Consider the following 19,914-nt stretch of genomic DNA (forward strand, 5'->3'; position numbering starts at 1 on the left):
CGAGAGTCGGGAGACGAGACGAGACGAGACGAGTCGGGAGACGAGAGAGACGAGACGAGAGTCGGGAGACGAGACGAGACGAGACGAGAGTCGGGAGACGAGACGAGACGAGACGAGAGTCGGGAGACGAGACGAGACGAGACGAGTCGACGAGAGTCGGGAGACGAGACGAGACGAGACGAGAGTCGGGAGACGAGACGAGACGAGACGAGAGTCGGGAGACGAGAGAGACGAGACGAGAGTCGGGAGACGAGACGAGACGAGACGAGAGTCGGGAGACGAGACGAGACGAGACGAGAGTCGGGAGACGAGACGAGACGAGACGAGAGTCGGGAGACGAGACGAGACGAGACGAGAGTCGGGAGACGAGACGAGACGAGACGAGAGTCGGGAGACGAGACGAGACGAGACGTCGGGAGACGAGACGAGAGACGAGAGTCGGGAGACGAGACGAGACACGAGACGAGACGAGACGAGACGAGACGAGACGAGACGAGACGAGACGAGACGAGACGAGACGAGAGACGAGACGAGACGAGACGAGACGAGACGAGACGAGAGAGACGAGACGAGACGAGACGAGACGAGACGAGACGAGACGAGACGAGACGAGACGAGACGAGACGAGAGACGAGACGAGACGAGAGAGACGAGACGAGACGAGACGAGACGAGACGAGACGAGACGAGACGGACGAGACGAGACGAGACGAGACGAGAGACGAGACGAGACGAGACGAGACGAGAGAGGAGAGAGACGAGACGAGAGTCGGGAGAGGAGACGAGACGAGACGAGAGTCGGGAGAGGAGACGAGACGAGACGAGAGTCGGGAGAGGAGACGAGACGAGAGTCAGGAGACTGGTTAGGACAGTAGGGGAGATGAGGGTCAGGAGAGGAGAGGAGATGACAGTCAGGAGAGGGTTAGGAGAGGAGATGAGAGTCAGGAGACTGGTTAGGGTCAGGAGAGGAGATGAGGGTCAGGAGACTGGTTAGGGTCAGGAGAGGAGATGAGGGTCAGGAGACTGGTTAGGGTCAGGAGAGGAGATGAGGGTCAGGAGACTGGTTAGGACAGGAGAGGAGATGAGAGACAGGAGAGGAGATGAGAGACAGGCGAGGAGATGAGAGACAGGAGAGGAGATGAGAGACAGGAGAGGAGATGAGAGACAGGAGAGGAGATGAGAGACAGGAGAGGAGATGAGAGACAGGAGAGGAGAGGGTTCAGACAGGAGCGGAGATGAGTCAGGAGAGATGGTTAGGACAGGAGAGAAGACCATACCATACCCAGACCGGATTGCGCCATCGTGCCCAAATTGATTTTGTCCCCCCGACACCAAACGCTTTCACGACACGCAGGTTGAAATATCAAAACAAACTCTGAACCAAATATATTCATTTGGGGACAGGACAAAAAGCATTAAACATTTATGGAAATTTAGCTTGCTAGCTTGCAGTTGCTAGCTAATTTTTCCTGGGATATAATTGTTGTTGTTATTAATCCACACATAAAAGAGTCAACCACATCATTTCTAGTCATCTCTCCTCCTTCCAGGCTTTTTCTTCTTTGGACTTTATATGGCATCTACAGTGAAGTCGGAAGTTTACATACACCTTAGCCAAATACATTTAAACTCAGTTTTTCACAATTCCTTTCATTTAACCCTAGTAAAAATGAGGTTAGGATCACCACTTTATTGTAAGAATGTGAAACGTCAGAATGATTTATTTCAGCCTTTATCATCCAATAGTATTTACATATGTTAAGTTTGCTGAAAATAAACGTAGTTGACATAAAATCAGTCAACCACACACACCTAGTGTGTGTGAGTGAGTGAGTGAGTGTGTAAAAAAAAGTTACGTCCTCTCACTGTCAACTGCATTTATTCTCAGCAAATGTAAGATATGTTCATACAAATATTTACACAACAAGATTCAACAACTGAGACATAAACTGAACAAGTTCCACAGACATGTGACTAACAGAAATGGAATAATGTGTCCCTGAACAAAGGGGGGTCAAAATCAAAAATAAGTCAGTATCTGGTGTGGCCACCAGCTGCATTAAGTACTGCAGTGCATCTCCTCCTCATGGGCTGCACCAGATTTGCCAGTTGTTGCTGTGAGATGTTACTCCACTCTTCCACCAAGGCACCTGCAAGTTCCTGGACATTTCTGGGGGGAATGACCCTAGCCTTCACCCTCCGATCCAACAGGTCCCAGACGTGCTCAATGGGATTGAGATCCGGGCTCTTCGCTGGTCATGGCAGAACACTGACATTCCTGTGTTGCCCGAAATCACACACAGAACGAGCAGTACGGCTGGTGACATTGTCATGCTGGAGGGTCATTTCAGGATGAGCCTGCAGGAAGGGTACCACATGAGGGAGGAGGATGTCTTCCCTGTAACGCACAGCGTTGAGATTGCCTGCTTTGACAACAAGCTCAGTCTGATGATGCTGTGACACACCGCCCCAGACCATGACGGACCCTCCACCTTCAAATCGATCCCGCTCCAGAGTGCAGAGGAGCCTCATCTCTCTAACTAGGCTGCAGTGGATGTCGTCTGTCAAGGTCTGAGTGCTACAAAGAGAAAGAAAAAAAATGGGCAAATGTTCTGTCCTGTAACTACAGGTGTTTTCAGCTATTAAGAAAAGGCTAAGAGGGAGGGGTGAGAGTGAGGGAGAGAAATCGAGAAAACGAAGAGGAAAGCAAGAGGGCAAGGGGAGAGCAAGAGAGTGAAAAGGGAGATGGAGAAGGACAACAGTAGAGGGGTAGGGTGGGAGAGTTTATGAAGTGCTACTCACACCTGTCAGTAGTGAATACAGTAATGAATAGGGCTTGTTATCTCTATTGGCTTGTTTCCTTAGCAGCACTAGTGTATGCTGTGACTGGGTTAATGCTCTAGTGTTGTTTTTTGGGAAGTGGGTGGACATTGAGGACTTGTGAAGAGCAGAATCCACAACCTCTGCATAATCAAGCCAGTTGTTGCCTTATCCTGAGTAGGCTGTGTTAACAGTATGACTGTGTGTGTGTGTGTAGAGCCCCATTCTCCCTCTCCACTGGCCTCAAATAATCTCAGCAGAGTTTCTTAACCCCGCGGCTCCTTTGTTGGGTTGTTAAAGCATACTGCCTGCTAAAAAGGCGTCCAACCCATGACAACCAGCACAGGGCCCTCTGCTTGATGATTCAATGACTCATCTGACTTCTCCAACACTCACGCCTCCACCCCCCATGACTGACCCATATTTCTGTGACTGAATTCAGTCACTCAATACACACAACGAAGACTCCGATACAGGACTGCACTTCATGCATATTATAACTGAAAAGGGGGCCTGGAAAGTGAGTTGTATCTCTTTATCCTAGTCGTGACTCTGAATAAAGACAGATCCTCCAACATCAGATGGGATATTTCCATTTCTGTTTACTCCTCTGCCACATAGCTGCCGGCGGCACGGTGGTATTTCTGTAGTTGTTATGGTCCGACTAGATGGAAGCGCTGCTCTAAATTTACAGAGTGTGTGTGTGTGTACTACTGCGTGTCAGTGAGCGTGTCTGTATTGAATGTGTGGGGCTCAGAAAAATTGAGCCATCCACCAGATTATCAGAAGACAGCTCTTTGGAAAGTAGCGTCCTCATTTGCATAAGCAGACAGAGAGAGATGGAGAGCTATAGAGGGAGGGCTATAGCTAGAGAACAGGGAGAGCTAGAGAGAGGGAGAGCTAGAGCTAGAGAGGGAGAACAGGGAGAGCTAGAGAGAGGGAGAGCTAGAGCTAGAGAGGGAGAACAGGGAGAGCTAGAGAGAGGAGAGCTAGAGCTAGAGAGGGAGAACAGGGAGAGCTAGAGAGAGGGAGAGCTAGAGCAGGGAGAGAGAGGGAGAACAGGGAGAGCTAGAGAGAGGAGAGACAGGGAGAGCTAGAGAGAGGCTAGAGAGGGAGAGCTAGAGAACAGGGAGAGAGACAGGGAGCTAGCAGGGAGAGCTAGAGAACAGGGAGAGCTAGAGAACAGGGAGAGCTAGAGAACAGGGAGAGCTAGAGAACAGGGAGAGCTAGAGAACAGGGAGAGCTAGAGAACAGGGAGAGCTAGAGAACAGGGAGAGCTAGAGAACAGGGAGAGCTAGAGAACAGGGAGAGCTAGAGAACAGGGAGAGCTAGAGAACAGGGAGAGCTAGAGAACAGAGAGAACAGGGAGAGCTAGAGAACAGGGAGAGCGAGAGAACAGGGAGAGCGAGAGAACAGGGAGAGCGAGAGAACAGGGAGAGCGAGAGAACAGGGAGAGAGAACAGGGAGAGCGGGAGAGAACAGGGAGAGCGAGAGAACAGGGAGAGCGAGAGAGAACAGGGAGAGCGAGAGAACAGGGAGAGCGAGAGAACAGGGAGAGCGAGAGAACAGGGAGAGCGAGAGAACAGGGAGAGCGAGAGAACAGGGAGAGCGAGAGAACAGGGAGAGCGAGAGAACAGGGAGAGAACAGGGAGAGCGAGAGAACAGGGAGAGCGAGAGAACAGGGAGAGCGAGAGAACAGAGCGAACAGGGAGAGCGAGAGAACAGGGAGAGCGAGAGAACAGGGAGAGCTAGAGAACAGGGAGAGCGAGAGAACAGGGAGAGAACAGGGAGAGCTAGAGAACAGGGAGAGCTAGAGAGAACAGGGAGAGCGAGAGAACAGGGAGAGCGAGAGAACAGGGAGAGAGAACAGGGAGAGCGAGAGAACAGGGAGAGCTAGAGAACAGGGAGAGCTAGAGAACAGGGAGAGCGAGAGAACAGGGAGAGCGAGAGAACAGGGAGAGCTAGAGAGAGCGAGAGAACAGGGAGAGCTAGAGAACAGGGAGAGCTAGAGAGAGCGAGAGCTAGAGCTAGAGAACAGGGAGAGCTAGAGAACAGGGAGAGCTAGAGAACAGGGAGAGCTAGAGAACAGGGAGAGCTAGAGAACAGGGAGAGCTAGAGAACAGGGAGAGCTAGAGAACAGGGAGAGCTAGAGCTAGAGAACTGGGAGAGCTAGAGAACAGGGAGAGCTAGAGAGGGAGCGAGAGCTAGAGCTAGAGAACAGGGAGAGCTAGAGAACAGGGAGAGCTAGAGAACAGGGAGAGCTAGAGAACAGGGAGAGCTAGAGAACAGGGAGAGCTAGAGAACAGGGAGAGCTAGAGAACAGGGAGAGCAGGGAGAGAACAGGGAGAGCTAGAGAACAGGGAGAGCTAGAGAACAGGGAGAGCTAGAGAACAGGGAGAGCTAGAGAACAGGGAGAGCTAGAGAACAGGGAGAGCTAGAGAACAGGGAGAGCTAGAGAACAGGGAGAGCTAGAGAACAGGGAGAGCTAGAGAACAGGGAGAGCTAGAGAACAGGGAGAGCTAGAGAACAGGGAGAGCTAGAGAACAGGGAGAGCTAGAGAACAGGGAGAGCTAGAGAACAGGGAGAGCTAGAGAACAGGGAGAGCTAGAGAACAGGGAGAGCTAGAGAACAGGGAGAGCTAGAGAACAGGGAGAGCTAGAGAACAGGGAGAGCTAGAGCTAGAGAACAGGGAGAGCTAGAGAACAGGGAGAGCTAGAGAACAGGGAGAGCTAGAGAACAGGGAGAGCTAGAGGGAGAGCTAGAGAACAGGGAGAGCTAGAGAACAGGGAGAGCTAGAGAACAGGGAGAGCTAGAGAACAGGGAGAGCTAGAGAACAGGGAGAGCTAGAGAACAGGGAGAGCTAGAGAACAGGGAGAGCTAGAGAACAGGGAGAGCTAGAGAACAGGGAGAGCTAGAGAACAGGGAGAGCTAGAGAACAGGGAGAGCTAGAGAACAGGGAGAGCTAGAGAACAGGGAGAGCTAGAGAACAGGGAGAGCTAGAGAACAGGGAGAGCTAGAGAACAGGGAGAGCTAGAGAACAGGGAGAGCTAGAGAACAGGGAGAGCTAGAGAACAGGGAGAGCTAGAGAACAGGGAGAGCTAGAGAACAGGGAGAGCTAGAGAACAGGGAGAGCTAGAGAACAGGGAGAGCTAGAGAACAGGGAGAGCGAGAGAGACAGGGAGAGCTAGAGAACAGGGAGAGCTAGAGAACAGGGAGAGCTAGAGAACAGGGAGAGCTAGAGAACAGGGAGAGCTAGAGAACAGGGAGAGCTAGAGAACAGGGAGAGCTAGAGAACAGGGAGAGCTAGAGAACAGGGAGAGCTAGAGAACAGGGAGAGCTAGAGAACAGGGAGAGCTAGAGAACAGGGAGAGCTAGAGAACAGGGAGAGCTAGAGAGAGCGAGAGAACAGGGAGAGCTAGAGAACAGGGAGAGCTAGAGAGAGCGAGAACAGGGAGAGCTAGAGAACAGGGAGAGCTAGAGAACAGGGAGAGCTAGAGAACAGGGAGAGCTAGAGAACAGGGAGAGCTAGAGAACAGGGAGAGCTAGAGAACAGGGAGAGCTAGAGAACAGGGAGAGCTAGAGAACTGGGAGAGCTAGAGAACAGGGAGAGCTAGAGAGAGCGAGAGCTAGAGCTAGAGAACTGGGAGAGCTAGAGAACAGGGAGAGCTAGAGAACAGGGAGAGCTAGAGAACAGGGAGAGCTAGAGCTAGAGAACAGGGAGAGCTAGAGAACAGGGAGAGCTAGAGAACAGGGAGAGCTAGAGCTAGAGAACAGGGAGAGCTAGAGAACAGGGAGAGCTAGAGAACAGGGAGAGCTAGAGAACAGGGAGAGCTAGAGAACAGGGAGAGCTAGAGAACAGGGAGAGCTAGAGCTAGAGAACTGGGAGAGCTAGAGAACTGGGAGAGCTAGAGAACAGGGAGAGCTAGAGAACAGGGAGAGCTAGAGAACAGGGAGAGCTAGAGAACAGGGAGAGCTAGAGCTAGAGAACTGGGAGAGCTAGAGAACAGGGAGAGCTAGAGAACAGGGAGAGCTAGAGCTAGAGAACAGGGAGAGCTAGAGAGAACAGGGAGAGCTAGAGAGAGAACAGGGAGAGCTAGAGAACAGAACAGGGAGAGCTAGAGAACAGGGAGAGCTAGAGAACAGGGAGAGCTAGAGAACAGGGAGAGCTAGAGAACAGGGAGAGCTAGAGAACAGGGAGAGCTAGAGAACAGGGAGAGCTAGAGAACAGGGAGAGCTAGAGAACAGGGAGAGCTAGAGAACAGGGAGAGCTAGAGAACAGGGAGAGCTAGAGAACAGGGAGAGCGAGAGAACAGGGAGAGCGAGAGAACAGGGAGAGCGAGAGAACAGGGAGAGCGAGAGAACAGGGAGAGCGAGAGAACAGGGAGAGCGAGAGAACAGGGAGAGCGAGAGAACAGGGAGAGCGAGAGAACAGGGAGAGCGAGAGAACAGGGAGAGCGGAACAGGGAGAGCTAGAGAACAGGGAGAGCTAGAGAACAGGGAGAGCTAGAGAACAGGGAGAGCTAGAGAACAGGGAGAGCTAGAGAACAGGGAGCGAGAGAACAGGGAGAGCTAGAGAACAGGGAGAGCTAGAGAGGGAGAGCGAGAGAACAGGGAGAGCTAGAGAACAGGGAGAGCTAGAGAACAGGGAGAGCTAGAGAACAGGGAGAGCTAGAGAACAGGGAGAGCTAGAGAACAGGGAGAGCTAGAGCTAGAGAACTGGGAGAGCTAGAGAACAGGGAGAGCTAGAGAGAGCGAGAGCTAGAGAGAGCGAGAGAACAGGGAGAGCTAGGGAGAGCGAGAGAACAGGGAGAGCGAGAGAACAGGGAGAGCGAGAGAACAGGGAGAGCTAGAGAACAGGGAGAGCTAGAGAACAGGGAGAGCTAGAGAACAGGGAGAGCTAGAGAACAGGGAGAGCTAGAGAACAGGGAGAGCTAGAGCTAGAGAACTGGGAGAGCTAGAGAACAGGGAGAGCTAGAGCTAGAGAACAGGGAGAGCTAGAGAACAGGGAGAGCTAGAGAACAGGGAGAGCTAGAGAACAGGGAGAGCTAGAGAACAGGGAGAGCTAGAGAACAGGGAGAGCTAGAGAACAGGGAGAGCTAGAGAACAGGGAGAGCTAGAGAACAGGGAGAGCTAGAGAACAGGGAGAGCTAGAGAACAGGGAGAGCTAGAGAACAGGGAGAGCTAGAGAACAGGGAGAGCTAGAGAACAGGGAGAGCTAGAGAACAGGGAGAGCTAGAGCTAGAGAACTGGGAGAGCTAGAGAACAGGGAGAGCTAGAGAGAGCGAGAGCTAGAGCTAGAGAACAGGGAGAGCTAGAGAACAGGGAGAGCTAGAGAACAGGGAGAGCTAGAGAGAGCGAGAGCTAGAGCTAGAGAACAGGGAGAGCTAGAGAACAGGGAGAGCTAGAGAACAGGGAGAGCTAGAGAACAGGGAGAGCTAGAGAACAGGGAGAGCTAGAGAACAGGGAGAGCTAGAGAGGGGGAGTCAATTACCAACTGTTAATTAGTCATTAGGGCTAAATGACTAACTGACGGAGAGCCAGCATGGGGAGACATGTTTTACATGGCCTGCTTAATAAGCATGCGTCCTCGAAATCATAGTATTGGCAGTGCTTAAATGCGTTTCCAATAATGACCTGATCTCCTGAGAGGTTCTCTCTCTCTCTCTCTCGTACGTGCACGTGTGTGTGTGTGTGTGTGTGTGTGTGTGTGTGTTAGAGAGGGCCTGAGTATTGAGAACAGTAAGTGCTATAGGCAGTGTGGCACTATGCTCAGGTTACCAACAGACACTCTCATGGGTGTGTGTGTGTGTGTGTGTGTGTTTAGAGGGCCTGAGTATTGAGAACAGTGAGTGCTGTAGGCAGTGTGGCACTATGCTCAGGTTACCAACAGACACTCTCATGGGTGTGTGTGTGTGTTTAGAGGGACTGAGTATTGAGAACAGTGAGTGCTGTAGGCAGTGTGGCACTATGCTCAGGTTACCAACAGACAGTCTCGTGTGTGTGTGTGTGTGTGTGTTTAGAGGGCCTGAGTATTGAGAACAGTGAGTGCTGTAGGCAGTGTGGCACTATGCTCAGGTTACCAACAGACAGTCTCATGTGTGTGTGTGTGTGTGTGTGTTTTTAGGGCCTGAGTATTGAGAACAGTGAGTGCTGTAGGCAGTGTGGCACTATGCTCAGGTTAGCAACAGACAGTCTCGTGTGTGTGTGTGTGTGTGTGTGTGTGTGTGTGTGTGTGTGTGTGTGTGTGTTAGAGGGCCTGAGTATTGAGAACAGTGAGTGCTATAGGCAGTGTGGCACTATGCTCAGGTTACCAACACACAGTCTCATGTGTGTGCCGTACAGGTACAAGGCCAATGTCTGGAATAACCTGTCCATTCTAACCTGCTACTGTGGCTTGCCTTCAACGTATATATGGACAGACTAGTAAACTAACTACTGTTTGTCCACTTTGTTTACCTACAAACTAAAAGTTTACCTGCTGCTTCAGCCCTCAGCAATGGAAGGACAGGAGGGGAAGGAGGGTGGAGTTTCTGCTTTGGCTTGTGGCCCGCTCTTCCCTGGGACATCCCCCCCAGAGTGACGTGGACCACCAGGGAAGACACACACCACCTGTCTGACCAGGCCACCGCACTCGCCACACACATTGCCATATCCATATTTACACAGACAGGAAATTCCACCTTGTACCGTTTAAAATACTGCTGAGGTTGACAACACTGACACACTGAACAGGGGTCCTAATGTTACCGGCCTCTGTAAAAGACATAATACATGCCAATTTACGCTGAGTTCTATGGAGGCTATAATAACATCATCAGTAGCCAATAATTATGTAATTAGTCTACCATAATACTAGAGCAAGCGTAACATCCAATACATTTGCTAGGAATTAATCAGTAGCCTAGCCGCTAGCCTAGTTTCCCATACCCTAGCAGCATAAATGCTAAAGGCTAAATGAGCTCCCTACAGACAGAAGGGATGGATTAGGTAAGGGCTTAGTTCCAGGGTTGGGTTCCTTTACCTCATCAGAAAATAATTGTCAAAGACACACCTCTGGAAGTTAGGTAAGGTTGTCCTGGGCTGTGTTACCCGAGCACAGATGGATTATCCCTTCTGCTCTGTTTGGCCCAAATAATTGGCCTGCGGGGGCTGAACTGGAGAACAGCTTTGTCTGAACCAGGTCACTGCTCTCTGGCCGGCCACTCAGCCGAAAGCACCTGGAACACTGAGTAGGCTGACTATTTGAAACCATTCAAATACTTCCAAGCGTTTGCTCTAGCCTGCCTGAAGTGCCAGATGGGCAGAGTTTGCAGTTTTGGGACGTTTCTATTGGTCCATTAAACCAGGCAAGCTCAAATCAAGCACAGATAAAGTATTTGAAATGATTACAATTAGTATTTTAACCCAGGTCTGCTAGGGGGTGCGAGTATGATTTATCTAAAAATAGTGAAATGACAGTTGGATGATCATACAGTATCATATTTCACTCAACTGACTTGGTCATGGAATCAACTGATGTTGCAATCCATCTTGACAATGTAAAGTAAACAAGAGTGACAGTTGAAATGGATGATAATAAGGCGGTGTCATCCTATTCTGAATGATTTTAGAAGTGATTTAGTTTGTCCTGAATTGTCCAGCCAAACCCAAAAACAGCCTGGGGCCGGGGAGTCCTCTATACACGATGTTGCTAAGGGGGAAACGTTTGCCACACAAACAAATAACTTGGCAGCCATGTGCCGACACCAGTGCTATTGCTAGCAGTAACAGAATGTTCACTATATTCCTGGCCACAGATCTGCTAAAGAATTATCAAGGCTGAACGAGACAAATCGTTGCCCTAAGACTTCTGCCAGTTGTGTGCGTTTAGCCTCCATTTGGAACACAGCAGTGTTGTAATGCATAACCCCCCCTAAAAAGGGTTGGATATCCTCCAACGCTGAATTCTTATATTCTAAGCTCCAAACAAACGCTCTCCAGCATTTTTGTTGTTGAGTGAATTGAGTGGCTGGAGCTTAACTGTGTTTGGGTTTCATGAGACTGGTTTTGTGTGTGTGTGTGTGTGCCAGGGAGAGAGATGGGGTGATGGTCAGAGAGAGAAACTAAGAGCGTGCAAGACTTTATGGACAGCAAGATGGATTGGTGTTGATAACGAGTTCATGGAAAGAAAAGAGGAAGGCTCTGTGTGTGTGTGTGTGAGACGTATACACTGGTATGGCACAGGGACGGTTGGAAAGGTATGAACATCTGGATAACGCTGGACCCTAGTCCAAGCAACCATTTAAAACAACACTGTAGGCCTATTAGAACAAATAAAAATGTATGACATATACAAATAAATCACCATGGAAATCTAGGCTATTTAGAAAATGTGCAATGTCAGTGGTGGTGTGAGTGGTTATTTCAACTAAAATCATGGGTGATTGAGCCTTGGACAAGAGAAACAATATTGTAGATAGCTGACTAGAAATCTCATTCTATATGTTCTTGAGCTTTTTTCGACCACATTTTGATAGGTTTTCGCCTCATCAATCTATACACAACACCCCATAACAGAGCAAAAACTGTTTAGACATTTTAGCTAATTTATTAAAAATAAAAAACTGATATCACATTTACATACAGTACCAGTCAAAAGTTTGGACACACCTACTCATGCCAGAGTTTCTTTATTTTTACTATTGTCTACATTGTAGAATAATAGTGAAGACAAACTAGTACGCTGGAACACATCTAGCTACAGCCTGGTACACGTCTAGCTACAGCCTGGTACACGTCTAGCTACAGCCTGGTACGCTGGAACACGTCTAGCTACAGCCTGGTACACGTCTAGCTACAGCCAGGTACGCTGGAACACGTCTAGCTACAGCCTGGAACACGTCTAGCTACAGCCAGGTACGCTGGTGCACGTCTAGCTACAGCCTGGTACACGTCTAGCTACAGCCAGGTACACTGGAACACGTCTAGCTACAGCCTGGAACACGTCTAGCTACAGCCAGGTACGCTGGTGCACGTCTAGCTACAGCCTGGTACACGTCTAGCTACAGCCAGGTACGCTGGTGCACGTCTAGCTACAGCCAGGTACGCGGGAGCACGTCTAGCTACAGCCAGGTACGCTGGAGCACGTCTAGCTACAGCCTGGAACACGTCTAGCTACAGCCAGGTACGCTGGTACACGTCTAGCTACAGCCAGGTACGCTGGTGCACGTCTAGCTACAGCCAGGTACGCGGGAGCACGTCTAGCTACAGCCAGGTACGCTGGAGCACGTCTAGCTACAGCCTGGAACACGTCTAGCTACAGCCAGGTACGCTGGTGCACGTCTAGCTACAGCCTGGTACACGTCTAGCTACAGCCAGGTACGCTGGTGCACGTCTAGCTACAGCCAGGTACGCGGGAGCACGTCTAGCTACAGCCAGGTACGCTGGAGCACGTCTAGCTACAGCCGGGTACGCTGGAGCACGTCTAGCTACAGCCTGGTACACGTCTAGCTACAGCCAGGTACGCTGGAACACGTCTAGCTACAGCCAGGTACGCTGGAACACGTCAGGTACGCTGGAACACGTCTAGCTACAGCCTGGTACATGTCTAGCTACAGCCAGGTACGCTGGAACACGTCTAGCTACAGCCTGGAACACGTCTAGCTACAGCCAGGTACGCTGGAACACGTCTAGCTACAGCCTGGAACACGTCTAGCTACAGCCAGGAGCTACACGGAACACGTCTAGCTACAGCCAGGAACACGTCTAGCTACAGCCAGGAACACGTCTAGCTACAGCCAGGAACACGTCTAGCTACAGCCAGGTACGCTGGTACACGTCTAGCTACAGCCTGGTACACGTCTAGCTACAGCCAGGTACGCTGGTGCACGCCTCTAGCTACAGCCAGGTACGCTGGAGCACGTCTAGCTACAGCCTGGTACACGTCTAGCTACAGCCAGGTACGCTGGTGCACGTCTAGCTACAGCCAGGTACGCTGGAGCACGCCTCTAGCTACAGCCAGGTACGCTGGTGCACGTCTAGCTACAGCCAGGTACGCTGGTGCACGTCTAGCTACAGCCAGGTACGCTGGTGCACGTCTAGCTACAGCCAGGTACGCTGGAGCACGCTCTAGCTACAGCCTGGTACACGTCTAGCTACAGCCAGGTACGCTGGTGCACGTCTAGCTACAGCCAGGTACGCGGGAGCACATCTAGCTACAGCCAGGTACGCTGGAGCACGTCTAGCTACAGCCAGGTACGCTGGAACACGTCTAGCTACAGCCTGGTACACGTCTAGCTACAGCCAGGTACGCTGGAACACGTCTAGCTACAGCCAGGTACGCTGGAACATGTCTAGTTATAGCCAGGTAGACATCTAGCTACAGCCTGGAACAAGTCTAGCTACAGCAGGCATCTGTAAAATTCATGGAGACAGTTTAAATCAAAGTTGTATGACTTCATATATTGATGAGTCAGGGGTCTTAACACACAGAACAATGGTGTGAAAAACCTTGACAATGCCTTCACACAACCACCAATTGAAAATGTGTTTTTCATGCTAGCAGTCGTGCCTGCATGTCAGTCTCACAGCAGCAACATAACTTGGTGAACGACAACACGATAATAGATCAGGCACTCACAGCTTACATTTTGAAATGCATTTTGTTTTATTTTACTGTTAAATGAACCTTGCATTGTTACACATAGATGCCGTTTTTGTAAATTTGACACTTCTCAGGAGAGCTTAAGGGGACAGTTGCACAAAAAGCACTCCCTCTATACAGAAGAATGTAAATTACAAAAAAGCAATATTTTTCAATATGATCAATAACACCTTTACATAACATTGTAGTCTATAATGTATATTTTCACACCAAACCATTGGATTCGAACTATTTTATGGGTAGACTTGCTTTTATCTTCACTATAAATCACTGCTTTTCCAATTAAGCCCAATATTCTCCTATTATGCCCACTTTCCATTGAAACACATGGAGTTTGTGTGTCGATTTCTCTAATATCCACTGAACATGAGCATAAACGTTTTTAGTTCAGATTTAAGTTGATTAAAAACACACAACAACTACAGTTATGCATATTATGCATCTAGCCATGGTGCCTTTACCAAGATTAGAAACCTATGTACTCTCTCCAAGACGTTTGGAGTGGACAGGTAGTCGCTGATGCAGAGAAGAATAAGATCAGGGCTGAGGGATAGATAGACCAAGTGGTGGATACAAATGCAAACAAAGGAGGGACAAGAAGATGATTATTGGGTGAAGACTCGTGCACTTTTGGGTGGAACATTGTCATATTGTCGTCTTACATTCATCCAAGTGATTCTGTTTTTTGGTTCACCACCTATACCTTTTTAACACACAGTAGAGAGGGAGATTTGAAACTATCTTCAGGATTTAGGACAAAAAGTTGAACTCATTTAAAAGAGTAGCACGACAGCAAATGTGAAATCAGCTTTCAGATAATTCATTGAAAGTTGTGTTCTTTGTTGCATGGCTTCTTAACCAGAGGGCTAATGTGGGTTCAGGTTTGTGTTCTAACTAAGCAATAACACACCTGATTCAACTAATCATGTCTTGATTAAAGTATATATATATACACATGACTGGTTGAAATCGGGTGTGTACTGTTTGGCAAGAACATAAGCCTAAATCCACATGGATCTCTGTGGATACGATTGGACACCCCCCTAATATGAGTACTACTTTCATAATGAATAGAAATGATCCATTTATTTTAATAACTTTAGGGGAGATTAATATAATTTTACATAAGAAATGTCCACTTGTACATTTGGAAATGAATTAAACTAGATTATTTAAGAGGTGGTCTTATTGGGAACACAATTTCCGCCTGATAGATGTGCCCAAAGTAAACTGCCTGTTGCTCAGGCCCTGAAGTCAGGATATGCATATAATTGGTACCATTGGAAAGAAAACACTTTGTAGAAATGTTAAAATAATGTAGGACAATATAACACAATAGATATGGTGGGAGAAAATCCAAAGAAAAACCAACCTGATTTTTTTTGTTGAGAGATCATCCTCTTAGAATGGCAAGTATAAAGTCATACTGAAAATTATCTCCCTGGATGCAATTCCTATGGCTTCCACAGTCTATGTTCAAGGTTTCAGGCTTGTAACTTCAAAAACGAATAAGAAATATCAGTTTTAGTACAGGGACACAGTCTTGGAAATTCGTGTTTGCGCGCGCCATGAAGACAGGACGCACCTCATAAAAATCGGTTTTCTATTGAACATACTTCTTTCCGTAAGAAATATTATAGTTTGATTACATTTTAGGGTATCTGAGGAGTTAATAGAAATGTATTTTGACTTGTTGAAACAAAGTTTAGAGGTAGAGTTTCGGATTCCTTTCTCTGCATGTTGAAGGAGTGGATTACTCAAATCGATGGTGCCAACTAAACAGACCTTTTGGGATATAAAGAATGATTTTATCTAACAAAATGACACTACATGTTATAGCTGGGACCCTTTGGATGACAAATCAGAGGAATAGTTTCAAAAAGTGAATATTTAATCACTATTTGTGAATGTATAAAACCTGTGCCGCTGGAAAAATATTTTGATGAGGGGCGCCGTCCTCAAACAATCGCATGGCATTTTTTCGCTGTAATACCTACTGTATATTGAACAGTGCAGTTAGATTAACAAGAATTTAAGCTTTCAACCAATATAAGACCCTTATGGGTACCTAAATGTTTAGTATCCATAATATTTATGATTATTTATTTGAATTGCGCCCCCTCCAGTTTCACCGGACGTTGTCCCGCAAGTGGGACGCCTTGCCCTAAGTTAAAGGGTACACTCTATGTATTATCAGGATTTTTAAAACAGGTTGTAAGTAAATCTTTCTTTTTATATTAGGGCAGCATACGGGCAGCATACGTTAGAAATGTTTAAACTTTGATTTTTGGCTTAATTTGTACACATGCACGATACAATATCAGTTCTCTGTTTGACAGGTAGTATGGAGCTGCGGCTCAAAGTATTGTTTCTTCATACTATGAAATGCATTCAATGAATTTGGTCAAGTTTTTTCCCCTGTTCAGAGAAATTAGTCATTGAAGTTTAGGTTTATGTCCCATACAACATCCTGATATTACCAGGTTCTGACCACTAGACAGTGCTGTTCCTGCCATTAGGCTTAATTTCTCAGACATCCAATTATATTTCAACAAAATAATGTTGCTAACTCCAGAAACAATTTCAGAACAACCTGAGATGGTGGGTGTCATGGCTTGATGAAATGACCCAGAAACTATGTCAATGAGAGAGTGTACGTGTTTGTGTGTGTGCATGAGTGAGTAGGAAGTGGTGGTCAGTGTCCCAGGAAGTGTTTGTGCGGCTTAAGTGAAGGAACCCCGCCTCCCCTCTCGTCAAACACTGGGAGAGAGTCCTGACAGACACATGCGCCACACACACCCACACACAAAAGGCCACAAGAGATAGCGATGCAGTGTCCACACACACAATGTACCACTACCATTCGAATGTTACTTATTCAAATTGAATAGATACAACTCAAATGAGGAATAGGATGAAAAGCATGTCCCAGTCTTTCAGGGCTCAATGAGGAAGTGGACATGACTGACTGCTAATCAAAGTTCCTCCTCTTGCTAATCCCATTGAACACCATGCTAATATGACCAGATGGAAAGTCAATACACTGACCCCGAGCAACCTGGCTGACTAAGTCTCTCATAACAATATGTAGTCATTTTACATAGATAAGGTTGGCTTTAGTGGCTTGTCCATTTTCAGATGTCAGGTTGACTACCCTGTCCTCTTGTCCTGTGTGATCCAAGACGTTTTCATGGTGTGTGTGTGTGTGTGTTAGAGTGGGCCTGAGTATTGAGGACGGTGAATGCTGTAGGCAGTGTGGCGCTATGCTCGGGTTACAGTCTCATGTGGGACTGGTCTAAACAGGCCAGATGAAAGCTCACTCCCCCTGCACAATAACATCTCAGTAGCTCTGTTGATTTCCTGTCTCTCCAACATCCGATCCTCAAAAACCAATAAATAGCGAAGCTAAATAGTTTGATGCAAAATATGCCAACAACTGCAGGACACAGGTAACATTGCAATTATATCATTCCATTCCCGCCATCAGCCTCTACGGATGATCAGACCGCATGGCACAGGAACATTTTCTCTGCTAATGAAGACAACTTTTTTCTGAGGAGCAGAAACCACTCGGAGCTCAGGGTTCTTCCTCTTACCTCGAACATTCCAAAAAAGACAAAGCCGGACTGTGGTGTATCCAAGATGCCCACACAACCAAAATCTCAGAGCCTTATACAAGACCTTAGAAACAGTCCACCATAACTCTAGTAGTAGACTGTTTAGGCCAACATGCTTAGACTCAAAATACTGCAACAGGCCAATACTCTGATACCTTGAGCGCCAGACCGTTGACAAAGGAGTTGGCTATACCAAAAAAAACAGGCTAATATTCTGAGGCAAAGCAGACAACAGCACAGCCAAAACAAATGCGCTTTAGAAAGCACCAACACTACACCACACAGTCAATTGAAACAGCAGAGAGAAGGTTGAGGACGTACAGTAGGGGTACTTACTGGCTGGCGAGGGTGTGCTGTAGCTACTCAGGGGCAGGCCGGGGGGAGAGAGCCCCCCCAGCATATGGGGGAAGAAGTAGGAGTAGTGGGGCATGGGGAAGCCGTTGAGGTGTGGGCCCGGGACCGGGTTGCCCTTCCCAGCCATTAGGGCTCAATCCAGCGCCACCGATGACGACACCCCAAACACTGTGGCAATACAGGGCTCAGAATGGTGTCAGTGTGGGTAATGGAGTGGTTTTAGCCCCCATATGGGCGATGGACATGCGTGGTATTCCAGTGGCGTTGGGACTGGAGAAATGCCCTCTGAATTAGGCACCTGGAGTTGTAGTCTCTTGGAGTTGTAGTCTTCCCCAAAGTGGACGCCTGTTTGTTACCTCCTTTGACTGATGGCGAGGAGAGGTGCAGGATAGTGGTTATGAAGGAGGTTTTGAACCTTCACAGGCAGGGTATAACAGGTCTTTCACTGTGGAGTCGGTTCCAGACATGGGGAATACGTAGAGATATGACGACTATGAAAGAGTCCTCACTGGTATAGCGCTAACCGTTCAGTGTCTCGACTCTCTTTTTGAGTGTCCTTCAATCTTCACCTAGAGAGAAAGATAATTAAAAATGTTGAATCCCCTTTGGGACAATATCATAGATACCACAAACACACTTTAAAAAACATTACATGTCAGCCCTCGTATCTATACACACCTGCAAAAGAAGCTATGGTTAAAAGGTCTGCAACACACAAACACAGCGAGAGAGATAATTATATAAAGAAAATATATATTTTCCCCCTATTTAAAAAGGGAAAAACATGCATCTATGTGACGCTAATTACTGGAAATGTCGAGTCTGAAATGGTAAAAAACACCCACTTCAGGCGAATTATCTTATGGAGCATTAAAAGCCATGAACAGCATGCAATGGGTATGTGATAGCTCGACCAATACACACACACTCATTACCAAGGCTAGAGTGAAAACCCTGGGGGAATGTCACCGAGACATAAATGAAACAAAAGAAAACGTAGCTAATTCTGACTATCGTTAGTCCCGGATGTCTTTCACAAACACACACAGTCAAAGCCATAGAGCAGGTGCGCACACACACACACACACACACACTCGTCACTTGAGTCCGTATACATCATGTAATGTAAGAATGAAGATCCAATGTTACCAACATTAGACAAACAGAATACAATACACTCAATTCTAGCCCATTTTTAGGCGTGTCTCTAGATACAGCCTGGTACACTGGGAACATTGTCTAGCTCCAGCAGGCCTCTGTATAATTCATGGAGACCGTTTGATCAAATGTTTATATACATGACTTCATTTTTTTCAGTGTAATGATCTCGTTATGAGTCAGGGGTCTTAACACAAACGGGGCAACGACGTAAGAAACCTTGACAACGGGACACACAACCACCTGAGCAAGATGTGGCGTTTGGTAAAAAAGGATTGCTCTAGTGAGCATTACACATGAATGAAGAAAGGAGGAAAATAGTTTTTTTGTTGTTGAAAATGTTATGAAATTGTATTTGTCACATGCTTCATAAACGACAGGTGTACTAACAGTGAAATGCTTACTTAAGGGCCCTTCCCAACAACGTTGAGAGAAAAAAAATTAAACATGTAATAAATACACAATGAGTAACGATAACTTGGCTATATACACGGGGTACTAGTACCAAGTAGATGTACAGGGGTGCAAATTAATTGAGGCAGATGTTAAAGGTCGACCGATTAATTGGAATGGCCGAGGAACTAGGGTCGGTTTCAAGTTTTCATAACAATCTGTAATCTGCATTTTTTTGACACCGATTATGGCCGATTACACTGCAATCCACGAGGAAACTGTGGCAGGCTGACTACCTGTTAAGCAAGTGCAGCAATGAGCCAAGGTAAGTTGCTAGCTAGCGTAAAACTTATCTTATAAAAAAACAACCAATCTTAACATAATCACTAGTTAACTACACATGGTTGATGATATTACTAGCTTGTCCTGCATTGCATATAATCGATGTGGTGCCTGTTAACTTAACATTGAATCACAGCCTACTTCGCCAAACAGGTGATTTAACTAGCGCATTCGCGAAAAAAAAGTTGTTTATGGTACACATCAATGCCTTTCTTAAAATCAATACACAAGTATATATCTTTAAACCTGCATATGTAGTTAATAATGCCTGCTAACATGAATTTATTTTAACTAGGGAAATTGTGTCATTTCTCTTGCGTTCTGTGCAACAGAGCCAGGGTCTATGCAGCAGTTTGGGCCGCCTGGCTCGTAGCGAACTGTGTGAAGACCATTTCTTCCTAACAAAGACCGTAATTAATTTGCCAGAATTGTACATAATTATGACATAACATTGCACAACCTTCAATGTAACAGCATTATTTAGACTTAGGGATGCCACCCATTAGATAAAATATGTATTGCGTATTTCACTGAAAGAATAAACTTTTTTTTTCCTCTTGAAAATATAGTTTCTGGATTTGACCATATT

General features: G+C 47.3%; 1 protein-coding gene across 4 annotated transcripts in view; it reads right to left on the bottom strand.

The window, feature by feature from the left end:
* Window positions 1-19,914, bottom strand: part of LOC112224099 (retinoic acid receptor alpha) — a 247,855-nt gene that overhangs the window by 121,158 nt on the left and 106,783 nt on the right. For 3 of the 4 annotated variants that reach the window (XM_042305890.1, XM_042305891.1, XM_024387405.2), the window contains one exon: window positions 17,415-18,001. The exons of the other annotated variant lie outside the window; for it this stretch is intronic. In XM_042305890.1, coding sequence (XP_042161824.1) covers window positions 17,415-17,559 — 145 coding nt within the window. In that variant the 5' untranslated portion in view covers window positions 17,560-18,001. The remainder of the gene's footprint in view (window positions 1-17,414; window positions 18,002-19,914) is intronic. 4 annotated transcript variants of the gene reach the window in all.

The sequence above is a fragment of the Oncorhynchus tshawytscha genome, linkage group LG25, assembly GCF_018296145.1.
Source record: "Oncorhynchus tshawytscha isolate Ot180627B linkage group LG25, Otsh_v2.0, whole genome shotgun sequence".
Taxonomy (NCBI): domain Eukaryota; kingdom Metazoa; phylum Chordata; class Actinopteri; order Salmoniformes; family Salmonidae; genus Oncorhynchus; species Oncorhynchus tshawytscha.